This window comes from Vitis riparia, chromosome 1 (genome assembly GCF_004353265.1).
Source record: "Vitis riparia cultivar Riparia Gloire de Montpellier isolate 1030 chromosome 1, EGFV_Vit.rip_1.0, whole genome shotgun sequence".
In the NCBI taxonomy this organism is placed as follows: Eukaryota; Viridiplantae; Streptophyta; class Magnoliopsida; order Vitales; family Vitaceae; genus Vitis; species Vitis riparia.
In genome coordinates, this window is record NC_048431.1 from 17,554,558 (window position 1) to 17,569,630 (window position 15,073).

At 40.5% G+C, this 15,073-nt stretch overlaps 1 protein-coding gene across 3 annotated transcripts in view; it reads right to left on the reverse strand.

Annotated features, from left to right (window-relative positions):
• Window positions 1–15,073, reverse strand: part of LOC117913286 (protein PHYLLO, chloroplastic) — a 136,308-nt gene that overhangs the window by 13,224 nt on the left and 108,011 nt on the right. For all 3 annotated transcript variants that reach the window (XM_034828241.1, XM_034828235.1, XM_034828245.1), the window contains 3 exons: window positions 7,087–7,212; window positions 6,867–6,998; window positions 6,626–6,743 (listed from right to left, as the gene is read on the reverse strand). In XM_034828241.1, coding sequence (XP_034684132.1) covers window positions 6,626–6,743; window positions 6,867–6,998; window positions 7,087–7,212 — 376 coding nt within the window. The remainder of the gene's footprint in view (window positions 1–6,625; window positions 6,744–6,866; window positions 6,999–7,086; window positions 7,213–15,073) is intronic.

Sequence of the window (15,073 nt, forward strand, 5' to 3'; positions counted from 1 at the left end):
CATGGGCATTAAACCCCTGCCAAGTCTCAGGGAGGCTTTTTCAGAGGTTAGGCGTGAAGAAAGTAGAAAGAAAGTGATGATGGGATCCAAAGAGCAACCTGCCCTAACATTGGATGCCTCTGCCCTTGCTGTTCGGTCATTTAATAGTAGTGGTGGAGATCGTCAGAAACGGGATAGGCCTTGATTATTGTAAGAAACTAGGCCATTATAAGGAGGCTTGCTGGAAGCTTCATGGCAAACCGGCTGATTGGAAACCAAAGCCACGGTTTGACAGAGATGGTAGAGCACACGTGGCTGCCAACTCTGAGAGCACATCTGTTCCCGAGCAGAGTCCATTCAACAAAGAGCAGATGGAGATGCTACAGAAACTATTAAGCCAAGTTGGCAGTGGCAGTACTACCGGGACAAACTTCACTGCTAATCGAGGAGGAATGAAGCCGTGGATAGTGGACACAGGTACTTCTGATCACATGACAGGAGATGTTGCCATTCTTCAAAATTACAAGCCAATTAATGGTCATTCATCCGTCCATATTGCTGATGGTTCAAAGTCAAAAATTGCCGGGACAGGTTCCATAAAACTTACTAAAGAATTGTATCTTGACTTTGTCCTCCATGTTCCAAACTTGGATTGTAATCTTTTGTCCATTAGCAAATTGGCCCGTGATCTCCAATGTGTTACTAAATTTTATCCAAACTCGTGTGTTTTTCAGGACTTGAAATCGGAGAAGATGATTGGCAGTGCTGAACTGTGTTCCGGGCTCTACCTCCTCCCATGTGGCCGATTCTCAAACCAAGTCTCTCAAGCAAGTTGCGTACAGTCACAAAGTCTGTTAGAGTCTTTCAATTCTGTGTCAAATTCTAAGGTCAATAAAGATAGTGAGATTATAATGTTACACTATCGCCTTGGTCATCCTAGCTTTGTTTACCTTGCAAAATTGTTTCCCAAATTATTTATCAATAAAAATCCAGCATCTTATCACTGTGAAATTTGTCAGTTTGCAAAGCATACTCGAACAGTATATCCTCAAATCCCGTACAAACCTTCGACTGTTTTCTCTTTAGTACATAGTGATGTGTGGGGTCCTTCACGGATAAAAAATATTTCTGGCACTAGATGGTTTGTGACATTCGTTGATGATCATACACAGGTAACATGAGTTTTCCTTATGAAAGAAAAGTCAGAGGTCGGACACATTTTTCAAACCTTCAATCTTATGGTTCAAAATCAATTCAATTCCAAAATTCAAGTCCTCGAGTCAGATAATGCAAAGGAATACTTTACTAGTAGTCTCAGTACCTATCTTCAAAATCACGGCATTATCCACATAAGTTCTTGCATTGACACCCCACAACAAAATGGGGTGGCTGAACGCAAGAATAGACATCTCTTGGAGGTTGCCCGGTGCCCGGTGCCTTATGTTTTCCTCTAATGTTCCAAACTATTTCTGGGGGGAAGCCATTCTCACAGCTACCTATTTGATTAACCGTATGCCATCCAGAGTGCTTACCTTTCAATCCCCACGTCAACTTTTCTTAAAAAAATTCCCTCACACTTGTGCAGCCTCTTCTGATTTACCACTCAAAGTATTTGGTTGCACGACATTCGTTCATGTGTATCCTCAAAATCGTAGCAAATTTGCTCCTTGAGCCAATAAGTGCATTTTCTTAGGGTATTCTCCAACCCAAAAAGGGTACAAATGCTATTCTCCAACCAACAAAAGATTTTACACCACCATGGACGTCTCTTTCTTTGAACATGTCTTCTTCTATCCCAAATCTCATGTTCAGGGGGAGAGCATGAATGAACATCAAGTTTGGGAGTCTCTTCTTGAGGCTGTACCTTTTTCTCACTCAGAGTCACCAAATCCTTCCCAATCCACGCCCACTGAGTTGTCCACACCCATGTCGTCATCAGTCCAGCCAGCCCAGCCCACAAATGTTCCTTCTCCCGTGACCATCCAGTCTCCCACGCCTATTCAACCTATAGCCCCACAACTTGCTAATGAGAACTTACAAGTATACATCAGAAGGAGGAAAAGACAGGAATTAGAGCACGGATCACAGCCAACATGTGGCCAATATATTGACTCCATTTCAAGTCTACCTGAAGAGAACATAGGTGAGGATAGGGCTGGAGAGGTGTCAATTCCCAGCATTGATGATTCTACTCTGCCGATTGCATTGAGGAAGGGTGTTAGGAGATGTACAGATCATCCAATTGGGAATTATGTTACGTGTAAAAGGCTATCACCATCTTACAGAGCATTTGCTACTTCTCTTGATGATACTCTGGTTCCCAACACAATACAAGAGGCATTCAAAATTTCAGAATAGAAGAAGGCAGTACAAGATGAGATTGATGCACTTGAGAAGAATGGGACATGGACTATCACAGATTTGCCGGTTGGGAAGAGGCCCGTGGGGTGCAAGTGGATTTTCACCATAAAATACAAAGCATATGGATCAGTCGAGAGATTCAAGGCTCGTTTGGTAGCTAGAGGGTTTACACAATCCTATGGGATAGACTATCAGGAGACTTTTGCTCCTGTTGCAAAACTGAACACTATCAGGATTCTTCTCTCATTGGCTGCCAATCAAGATTGGTGCTTGCAACAACTGGACATAAAAAATACGTTTCTAAATGGTGACCTAGAAGAGGAAGTCTACATGGAAATACCACTTGGTTTCGAAGGAAGTATGGCAAAGAATCAGGTTTGCAAACTCCAAAAATCCTTGTACGGCCTTAAACAATCTCCTCGAGCCTGGTTTGATAGATTCACAAAGGCAGTAGTCTTGAAGCTGGGCTACAAACAAGGTCAGGCTGATCATACTCTATTTGTCAAGAAGTCTCATGCCGGGAAAATGGCCATATTGATAATCTATGTCGATGATATTATTCTATTTGGGAATGATATGGAGGAATTACAGAATTTGAAAAAGTATTTGTCAGAAGAGTTTGAAGTTAAAGACCTTGGAAATTTGAAATATTTCCTTGGTATGGAAGTGGCTAGATCAAGGAAGGGAATTGTAGTCTCTCAAAGAAAATACATACTCGACCTTCTTAAGGAGACCGGTATGCTTAGATGCAAACCAATTGATACTCCTATGGATAGTCAGAAGAAACTTGGTATCGAGAAAGAGAGTACACCGGTAGACAGGGGGAGATATCAGCGACTCGTCGGACGCTTGATTTATCTCTCACACACTCGGCCAGATATTGGCTTTGCAGTGAGTGCTGTAAGTCAATTCATGCACAGCCCCACTGAGGAACACATGGAAGTAGTCTACAGGATTCTTAGATATTTAAAAATGACACCAGGGAAAGGTCTATTCTTCAGAAAGATAGAGAATCATGACATTGAAGTATACTGATTAGGGCTACTTTTCAAATGAAATTGGTTACCATCGAAATCAAAATTAGGGTTCGGATCATCTGAAGTCTGACTCTGGTTGGATCCATGTTCCATAGAATCCATGTTGGCGAAGAAGACCCAAGAAGAGCAAAATCCTCCAGGGTACGCGACGCACCTCTGCTTCTCGGCGTGGTAGCGCTGGCGAAGCTTCTCGATCTTGTGGCGGCACTGGACAGAGGTCTTGGAGGGCGTCGCAAGGTGGCAGCGAAGGGAGACCGCGGCAGAAATGGCGTCCTAGTCGGCGGCACGGAGGTTGCCGCGGCGAAGAGAGTACCATTTTTCACGGTAGGCGTTGATGAGGGCTACGGTTTCGTCGTGGGTCCAGCAGGGAGCCAGAAACTTGCGAGCAGGAGCGGACATGGGGTTGGGGACGTAGAATAAGGAAGCGTAGGATAGCAAAGTGGTGGTGGAGGAGAGAGACAAGAAGAGGTGGAGGTGGAGGTGGAGATGGAAACGGAGATGAAGATGGAGGTGGTTGGCATGATGGGTGGAGGTGGGAGTAGAGGAAGGTGTGAAGAAAAGGGGATTGGAGGAAGGGGGGATGAGTGGGTGGAGTGGTGCTAGCGTGCGCTGCTTAGCCTGCGCATCACCCCCACCACCTTCCCAACCACTCCGCCACCTTACCCGCCCACACCGTATGGCCGCTGAGTGCTACCTGATAGAATAGCATGCATCATTGGATATATATGTATAGGTCCTCATTATTTAGTTAGATAAATATAAAATATTTTTACTTCTTCAATTACTTTTGTGTGGATTCTAAAACCAATTTATATAAATAAAAATTTCATATATTCATATCCAGTTTTGTTAATATTTCCACATAGAGTAACCTTATGAAATTGCTTTCTTAATTTTCAGACTTACCCTATCAACTATCCATGTATGGTGTTTGATAAATCTCCTTGATCATTTGATGGTATAACACTTAGAGCATGCTTAGTCTGATTTTTGAAAACACTTCTATTATTATAAAAAGTATTTAGGTATTTGCATTACAATAAATATAATGTTTTATGATAAATTAATTTGCGATTAAAAAAGAGTATTTTGTGGTAAAAGATTTCTTTTCCACAAAAAATTTATTTGTGGTGAGTTTATTGTTATATGTTCGTGAGTAGTTATTTTTAATCATAAAATTTAATTTTATAGAAAAAACAAATAATTTTTCCACAAAATAAAGTTTGTGTCAACATGTCACTTTTCATCACAAAATAAAATTTGCCATGACATATCATTTTTTGCCATAAAACAAGTTTATAGCACCATGTCATTTTTTCTATGAAAGTAATCATGGTACAAAGTCACTTTTTTGCCATACAAAAATTATGGTGAAAAATCACCCTTCCACCATGAAATAAAATTTATCGTGAAATGTGTTTTATAAGCTTTCAAATTCAAAATGAGATTAAATATAATAAGCTTTAAGAGAAATTTGACTGTATTGTATAATCTTTTAACTCAAAAAATTAAGGTTACTTTTGGTTCTCGGAAAATATTAAGGAAAGAAAAAAAAAATTATGGAAAATGATTTTCTTATGATGCGGATTGGGGCAGGAAACATCATTGACAGGTGGTCCACTTCTGGATACTGTTCTTTTGTCTGGGGAAATCTTGTTACCTGGAGGAGTAAGAAGCAATCAGTTGTAGCCAGAAGTAGTGCAGAAGCTGAGTACAGAGCTCTAGCACAGGGAATCTGTGAAGGGATTTGGATAAAAAGGGTTCTTAGTGAACTGGGACAAACGAGTTCATCTCCGATTCTGATGACGTGTGATAATCAGGTAGCTATAAGCATAGCAAAGAATCCCGTGCATCATGATAGGACCAAGCACATTGAGATTGACAGACACTTCATCACAGAGAAGGTGACTAGTGAGACGGTTAAATTGAACTACGTTCCTACCAAGCACCAAACCGCAAACATCCTCACCAAAGCTTTACCTAGGCCTAACTACGAAGACTTAACTTGCAAGCTGGGATTATATGATATATATTCTCCAGCTTGAGGGGGAGTGTTGAAATTCGGCATTCAAAGTTAGGGTTTTAATTTAGGAAAGTATTTTAGGAATAAAAGAGGAGAGATCATTTAGGATATTTCCTTAGGATTCAGTTTCCTATTTTTTAGGAGAGAATCAAGCTAGATAGATATTTCTTATTCAGTCATTTGTGTATATATATGTGTATGGTGTGTACCGAAAAAATCAATAAAGGAGTTCAGAAATTAATATCATATCAAAATCATAGAGGAAGGTACACAAGGTTAAAAGTCCATGAATAAAAAAGAATTAATTCACTAAATGGTAAAGAAATTATGGAGGGAAAAAAAATAAAAATACTACTAAAAACAATCATGTGTTTCCTCAAATTTGAGCTCTACTCCACTAGATGTCTCCTACTCTCTCATATCGAAAGCTATCTAGTATAGCACTATTGGAAAACCAAAACTAATATGGAAAGAAATAACTTTGTAAAGCTATAAATTATTTATTAGTTGTCAATCTTTGTATTTTTAGGAAAGTAATTGTTAAGAGTTAATCAGTGATTTAGTTTCCTAATTTGAAGGATTTGTATATGCTGTAAACTCTATAAAAGAATAATCTCAATGAAAGAAAATTATTCCCGTGAAACCCTATTCTTCAACTAGCACTTATATGTACATCTCAATCTCATGACTTTTCTCCCCTCAAAACCTAGAACATCTATAAAAATTTTGCTGATATCTTTCCTCGTTCAATAATGATACCTATTAATAAAATATATATTCTGTCATATTCACTACCAAAAGGAATTTGTACCAACTAGAAATTTGAAACAAGTTTGAAGAATGTGTTTTATGTTATCCTATAATTAATAATGAACTTTTTTCAAAGCCAGATTTGCAGGTCAACCCAAATCTCACAGGTTTTGGCTCTATATTTTCCAATTTGATTATGAAGGGGCCAGATTTGGATTAGACACATTCAAACCCCAACCAAGCTTGATCTATTGAGAGCATAGGTACATTGAAAATGATAAGTTTATTAAATGGACAGTATTTGGGTTTTACTTTCAAATATTGGTTATGCTATTTAAATAAATGCAGTAAGTGACAAGTGTCAAATAAATAATCTTCTCCTTAAGCTGAAAACAAATAACAGTAACAATAGACAAGCATCGGGAATACCAGGGTGACAATTTGTTACTGGTAGAATAAGAGACCTTAAACTAACCTCACCAAATCCCACATGTCCACCCTCAAGAGAAAGAATTAAAATGAAGCCATCTCTATAAAATGTGGTAGTTTTATAATTGACAGGGGCAGAAGTTGGTGGAGCACATAGAGGAATTCTGTCACAAAAAAAAAAAAATAAATAAAAATAAATTGGAAAAAGGCAGATTAAATACACAAAGAGTTTTAACAGAGCATAATTGCTTTAAAACTTTTTCCTGGAAAAACAGGAAAACAATTACCTATATATTGAGTATTCCATGCCACGGATCTTGCAAAGAAAGGAACCATGGAAGATGAAATCTGGAATTGAGAACTTAGAAAGCATATTTAAAGCATGGTCTGCTGCTTGGCATGCAAATTTTTTCAATGTACTGTTAAGAGGAACACAATGTTTTAGTACAGAGGTGATTGGCTGTTAAATTAGACAATGTAATTCAAACAACAATAGAACCTGTCAACCTGTGGAAGGCAGCATTGGAATCAATGCAGCTCTCAACTTCTATGACACAGTCCCTATTTTCCTGTTGAGATGTAAATAGAGCATCTTGAAGTTCTATTTTTGTCCGCACTTCTAAATGCTGAATACTGCAAAAATTAGTGATTTTCTCAATGAAATAAACCAGTATTGTTTCAATGGTATAGTGAATATGAACGAAAACTATAGATAGATCCATTATCATAGCTAATGGTAAAATGAGCATCATGATATTACATGTTAAGATTAAATTTCCATTTCATAAAATCACATATACCACATATAGCAAGCAAAACAGAAAACAAATGGTATTTAGTAGAACTTTTGAATTGGGCTCATATTCTAAATTCTAATAAAAAAGGTCCATTTTAAACTTAGCAACATAGAGCCTCATCCCAGCTACCCAAGTTCTCTATCTTTTAAGCTCCTACGTTTATATCTTCTACTTATCATACACAATCTTTTCCAAACAGAGCCAGTCAACATTCTTAATCACTGTTTTTTCCTCTTTAAACCTTCATGTCACGGACTTAGGCTTCTCCTAAGCTCACATGCAGTACTTAGACAACTTCAAGACTCTTGACGTTGCTAAGTTAGTCTTACCCGCCCACTTAACTAGCTAGGCTAAGTATGCACACGACTCGGAAGCTTAGAAGGCCCACGTAGGCAACACTTGAAGAAAGGAAGCTTTTATTGCTCAAGCTTTGGAAGCTCACTTGCTTGTGCCTTGGCCAAATGAGAACCTCACCTGTGAAAAGAGAGAAAGGGGAGAATCCCTAATTTTTGTTATTAAAAACTATTAATAATACACATTGGACTTGGGTATATATATATACATGCTAGTGGGACCCACAATACAATAAGGAAAAAAAAAAAAGTAAATAATTGAAATAACTGTACACTATCTAACACTCCCCCTCAAGCTGGAGCATATATGTTATATGCACCAAGTTTGTTACAAATGTATTTAATTCTAGGAAACCTGAGAGGTTTAGCAAAAATATCTGCTAGTTGATCATTTGAATTGACAAATCTAGTCGCCACACATCCTGATGCAATCTTCTCTCTAATGAAGTGATAGTCAACTTCAATGTGTTTGGTCCTTTCATGGAAGATTGGATTGGATCCAATATGCAAAGTGGCTTGGTTGTCACAGATGAGCTTCATCTGTTCATCCTTTCCAAATCTCAACTCCCGAAGAAGATGTTTCAACCATATGAGTTCACATGTTGCCAGAGCCATAGCTCGATACTCGACTTCAGCACTAGATCTGGCCACTACATTTTGTTTCTTACTCTTCCAGGATATTAGGTTACCTCCAATAAAAACACAATACCCGGAAGTGGAACGTCTATCTGTGGGTGAGTCAGCCCAATCTGCATCTGTGTAACCAACAACCTGGGTATGACCTCTGTTCTCGTACAACACACCTTGGTCTGGTGTGCTTTTGATATATCGAAGAATGCGGATTACAACATCCCAATGGCTATCACATGGTGACTGTAGGAATTGACTAACAACACTTACAGGAAAAGAAATGTCTGGACGAGTAATGGTGAGGTAGTTCAGTTTACCTATAAGTCACCGATATCTCTAAGGATTTCCTAAAGGCTCCCCTTGTCCTGGTATAAGTTTGACATTTGGATCCATAGGAGTGTCTACCGGTTTATAGTCTAACATACCAATTTCTTCCAAGATGTCCAAAGCATACTTCCTTTGGGAAAGAACCACATCGGAACTGGATTGAGCTATCTCAATCCCTAAGAAATACTTGAGTTTCCCCAAGTCTTTAGTCTGAAAGTGGGTGAAAAGGTGTTGCTTTAGTTTCTGAATGCCATTCTAATCACTGCCTGTAATGATGATGTCGTCCACATAAACCACCAGATAAATACACTGCCCCGAAGAGTTATGATGATAACAAATGGAATGGTCTGCTGACTGCGGAACATGCCAAACTCCTGAACAACAGAACTAAAACGGCTAAACCATGTTCAAGGATATTGTTTCAAGCTATATAGAGAACGACGTAACCTGCACACTAAACCAGACTCCCCCTGAGCAACAAAACCAGGTGGTTGTTCCATATAAACTTCCTCAGCAAGATCCCCATGAAGGAAAACATTTTTAATATCTAACTGATAAAGAGGCCAAGAACGCATAGCAACCATGGAGAGCAATAGACGAACAGAAGCTATCTTGGCAACAGGAGAGAAAGTGTCACCATAATCAGAACCATAAACCTGAGTATAGCCTTTAGCAACTAAGCGGGCCTTAAGGCGATCAACTTGACCATCAAAGCCAACCTTAACTGTGTAAACCCAACGACAACCAACTGTAGATTTACTAGAGGGTAAAACAACATGATCCCAAGTGCCATTGGAGCGTAAAGTAGCCATTTCATCTACCATTGCCTGTCACCAGCCTGGATGGGAACGAGCCTTAGGGATGCTCTTGGGAAGAGAAACAGAAGATATAGCATAAACAAATGCAGAATAGGGTGAATATAATCGATGGTAACTTAAAAAATTGTAAATGGGATGAGGATTACGAGTAGATCGATTATCTTTTAGAAGAGCAATGGGTAAGTCAGCAAAAGGAGGCAGAGTTGGGGCAGGAGAAGCCGAAGGGATAGGAAGTGAGTCAACAGGTACCTCGGCCAAAGAAGGAGGAACAACGACATGATGACGGCGATGATAAACCTGAAGTGGGCAAGAAGGCACTGCATCAGGTGGGGAGATAATGGGAAGGGGTAAGATTTCAGAAAAAGTAATAGAGCAGTTAAGAGTACGAGTGATTTTGCTGATGGAGATAAGATTAAAGGAACACTCAGGAGTATAAAAGACAGAAGTGAGAGGTAGAAAAGGAAGAGGATGTGTCAAACCAATACCTTTAGCCATAGTTTGAGAACCATTAGCTAAGGTAACAGTCGGTAAGGCAAAGGTAGTAGTAATAGAAGAGAAAAGATCCTTATTACCATAAATGTGATCAGAAGCACAAGAAATGTAAAATCCAAGGTCCAAGAGAAGATGTGTGGGTAAGACAAGTAGAAGCATTACCAGTCTGGGCAACAGAAGTAACAGAAGCTGACTTGGTGGCCTGATAGCGGAGATAGTCATCATACTCACTATCAGTGAGGGAAATACCCTAAGATGTGGAGGAACTCGAAGGCTGAGGCGGCTGAGGATCAGATGACTGGGCCACGTGGGCAGTGCGGGGAGGCCGCCCATGTAACTGATAACACCGATCACGAGTGTGGCCAAGCTGATTGCAATAGGTGCAATGAGGACGTTGGCCTCTACCTCGGTTACCACTGCGTCCTCCTCGAGAGTTAGTTTGAGAAACTAACACAGAAGAATCTGAAGTGTTATCAGATGGCAAAGTCTGAATGGAGGAGATACGGAGGAGGCGAGCAAACACATCATCCAAGGATGGAACGGAGGAACTGCCAAGAATCTGATCGTGGACGGTCTCAAGATCTGGACGGAGGCCAATAAGCGTAAGAACCATGGAGAACTTGTCAATTTGTTTTCGTTGATCCCCAACATCAGTAGTAAGAGGCATCACGGTCAAGAATTCCTCCTTAAGAGAGACAATCTAGCCAATATAAGTAGATAAATCCATGTCTTGTTGTCTGACATTGACAATAGAAGAAGCCACCTTATAAAGACGTTGGATATCATTCGTGGATATCATGGGGATCTTGCTGAGGAAGTTTATATGGAGCAACCACCTGGTTTAGTTGCTCAGGGGGAGTCTAGTTTAGTGTGCAGGTTACGCCGTTCTCTATATGGCTTGAAACAATCTCATCGAGCATGGTTTAGCCGTTTTAGTTCTGTTGTTCAAGAGTTTGGCATGTTTTGTAGGCCCGAAGATGAAGCAAAATCTTAGGATCAATTGATTGCCATAACACACTACATAACTGTGCATCTATCTTCCTCCATTGTACCGTGTCAACCTCAGGGATATCCGCCTCCTGCGTAACAAGGTGATCCTCATAACCTTGACCCATAAACCAAAGCTCCACAGAGGCAGACCGGGACAAATAATTTTCACTGCCAACCAATTTCTCCGAAGTAATTATAGAAGATCCAGATATAACAGAGGAAAAAATGAAACTTTTAGTAGTCATATCTACTTATCTAGAGAACGAAATATGTTTGGATCGAAGAGAGCCCTCATACGGCTTCAGATCGCGGCTGAAAGAAGAAAAAAATCGAGGATCTGCGGCTGTGAGAGACTAAATAGTAAAGAAAAATAAATGTGGCACTAATGGAAGGGTAGAAGAACACTTCCTAAGACACGTGCAGGGCTCGGGTTGGAAAGGAAGTCACCGGAGGTCGCCGGGAAGGCTGTTTAGAGGGTTGGCAAAGACAAAAACCCCAAAAAAAAAAATGCACTTGCAAGGCTCGAATGGCACAAGCACAGATGGAGAGTGGCTAGACGGCATCAGACGAGGCTGGAGGTGGAAGCGCGTTGCCGAAAAGTGCTCCATGCGCCCTCATGTGCCGGCGCGTGAGGTTCAGGCCGTTGGAAAAGAAACGCGTGTGGCCGGCGCGTGACTGAGATTCTCCCTCCGGTGCTTTGAAAAAACTTGAAGATCTCCTCCTTGCGCACCTGATGGTATGGTCAGTGTCGGAAAAGGACTTCGCCTGGAAAAGTCACCGGCAGTGAGGGTTTTTTTACGGCGATATAGTTGACCGGAAAGCTTTAGGAGATGGGGAAGGTGACCGGAATGAAACACGGTCACTGAAAGGTTTCCCAGAATTGATTCACGGATAAATCAGAAATAATTAGGTTTTTTTTTTTCTCCCTAGGCTCTGATACCATGTGAAAAGAGAGAAAAAAGAGAATCCCTAATTTTTGTTATTAAAAACTATTAATAATACACATTGGACTTGGGTATATATATACATGCTAGTGGGACCCACAATACAATAAGGAAAAAAAAAAAAGTAAATAACTGTACACTATCTAACATCACCTATTTATAGGCACCTTAGGAACTCTTTGGAACCTTGGAGGGTTCCTTACAAATCAAGAATTCTCTAAAACATCTTACACAATTCGTATGTACCAGCTATGTACAAGTATTTACAAGAGACCTTTGGAACTCCTTAGAACACTCCACTGCTTTCTTATGTCTTTGATCTCTTAAGTAGAGATATGTGTCTCTAGCTTTCTTTAGAACCTTCCACACTCTTCCTCCAATGGCTAAGTATAGGTGGTTCCAAGAGGTTCCAGAAGCTTTATGCTCCCTATATAAGCTCAAGGGAGGGTCATTTGGAGCAACATGTGACACTCTCCCCCACCTATGCCGCAGACGTCCTTGTCACGCCTTTTACTCGGAACTACTTGATCTGCTCTTAGAACTACCATAGCGTGTCCGCTAGCTCTCTGCTAGCCATGCTCTCTAATAGTCCCTTCCATTTGACTAAGAACTCCGTAGCTAGAGGCACGCCTCGTCTCTTTATGACTTGGTCTGGGATGATGTGCTCTACCTTTTTATCATAAGAGGTCACAACGACTGTAGACGCCTTCTTTGATAACCCTCGACTTGGATCATCCTTGTAGTAGTTCACATAAAAGACAGGATGGATCTTCAACCTCGGAGGCAACTCCACCTTATAGGACACCTTGCCTACTCGTCTCACTATAGGAAAGGGGCCTTCGTATCTCCTCACAAGGCCTTTGTACACCAACCTTAGGGACTTAAATTGTTAAGGAAGAAGCTTGACAAGCATCATGTCTCTAATTCGGTACTCGATGTGTCGTCACTTCTTGTCAACCCACTTCTTCATCTTCCTAGCAGCCTCATCCAAGTATGAGCATGCTATATTAGCTTGCTCATGCCACCCCTTAGCAAACTTGAAAGCCATTGGACTTCTCCTTGCATAGCCCATCACTAGTGTGTGAGGAGTCAATGATTGTTGCCCTATGGTCAGATCGAATGGGCTCTTATTAGTCGCCTCACTTCTTTGTAACTTATAAGAAAACTAGGCCACATCCAGCAACTTGGCCCAATCCTTTTGGTTGGCACTCATGAAGTACCTCAAGTATAGCTTTAGTAAAGCATTCACCCTCTCAGTTTGCTCATTCGTCTATGAGTGAAAGCTCATAGAGAAGTGAAGGTCTAACCCCATTAGTTTAAAGAGCTCTGTCCAAAATTTCCTCGTGAACTGCAGGTTGTAATCACTAATAATTTGCTTAGGCAACCCCTAATACTTGACCACGTTCTTAAGGAACAGTATCGCCATCTCCTCTGCAGTGTAATCCATGAGGGCTACTATGAAGGTGGCGTACTTAGAGAACCTATCCATTGCCACTGTGATCGAGTCGTAGCCTTCCGACTTAGGCAACCCAATGATGAAGTCCATGGTGACGCTCTCCCATAGACGCTTCGCAATAGGTGGCTCCAACAGGCCTCTAGGTTGTTACTGTTCCACCTTGTCTTGTTGGCATGCGAGACAAGTCTTGACATAGGCCTCAACTTCATCTCACATCTAAGGCCAGTAGTAAGCCAACTCTAGTAGTGCCCATGTGTGACATTGTCCAAGGTGCCCAACCCACTTAGTGTCATGGCACTGTTTGATGAAATTCCTCATCACGTTCCCCCATTTAGGCACATAAAGCCATCTCCCTTTAGCGTATAGTAGGTCATCCCCCACCCAAAACTGCTTAGTCTTCCTCTCGTGGGCTAAGGCAATGAGGCTCTCAACCACAGGATCATGTTACAGCCCCTTCTTTAGAAGATCCACCAAGTCTCTTTGGGGCTAGCTAGTCATAGACATTAGCTCTACCTTGCATCTTAAGGCGTCAACCACATGATTTGCACATCCTAGCTTATACTCTAGTGTATAGTTGAATTCAGCCAGGAAGTCTTGCCACCTAGCTTGTTTAGGATTTAGCTTCTTCTGCGTCTGTGTTCTAATACCAACTATCACAAACTTAGGTTTTTCCTAAGTTCACGTGCATCACTTAGACAACTTCAAAACTCTTAACATTGTTAAATCAACTTTACCCACCCACTCAGCTAGCTAGGCTAAGTATGCACACAACTTGGAAGCTTAGAAGGCACACGTAGGCAACACTTAAAGAAAGGAAGTTTTTATTACTCAAAGGATGCTTTAAAATGCTTTGGAAGCTCACTTGCTTGGTGCCTTGACCAAATGAGCTCCTCACCTATTTATAGGTACCTTAGGAACTCTCTGGAACCTTGGAAGGTTATTTACAAATCAAGAATTCTCTAGAACATCTTACACATTTCCTATTTACAAGCGATGTACAAGTATTTACAAGAGACCTTTGGAACTCTCTAGAACACTCCACTCCTTTCCCATGCCTTTCATCTCTAAAGTAGAGATGCGTGGGTGTCTTTAGCCTTCTTTGGAACCTTCCACACTCTTCCTCAAATGGCTAAGTGTAATTGGCTCCAGGATGTTCCAGAAGCTTTATGCTCCTTATATAAGCTCAAGGGAGGGTCATTTGGAGTAGGGTGTAACATTCAAATCTAAACATATCACACCCTACAACCGTTGATAGGTTTTTGTTGACCAAATAATGCTATATAACTACTTGACAACTTAATTGAACCAACTTTTAAGCGCACCCCCTATGGATGATGAATCCTCAATAACAAAAACTGTCACGTTGCAATTTTCCCTAGCAATCCGTTTCATGATCCTTCCATTTGTACTCATTTTCTTCTCAGTCATTTTCCACATTTCTTAATCCCACTTATCCATAAAATTATACATACTAGAGCCTCTCATTGAAGTTCAACTTACAATAATGCTCGTCAACTAAAATGGCATCACCATAAAGTAAAATAACTAATCCATCATTAATAATTCTTTAAAAAATTAATACATATTGATGGAGTTTTTTACATGACTTTTGTTTTCTTTGTTTTTTTTTTTGGTAGCTTTGTATACATCATGTATACTACTCTATCGTGCATGTACACTTATAAAA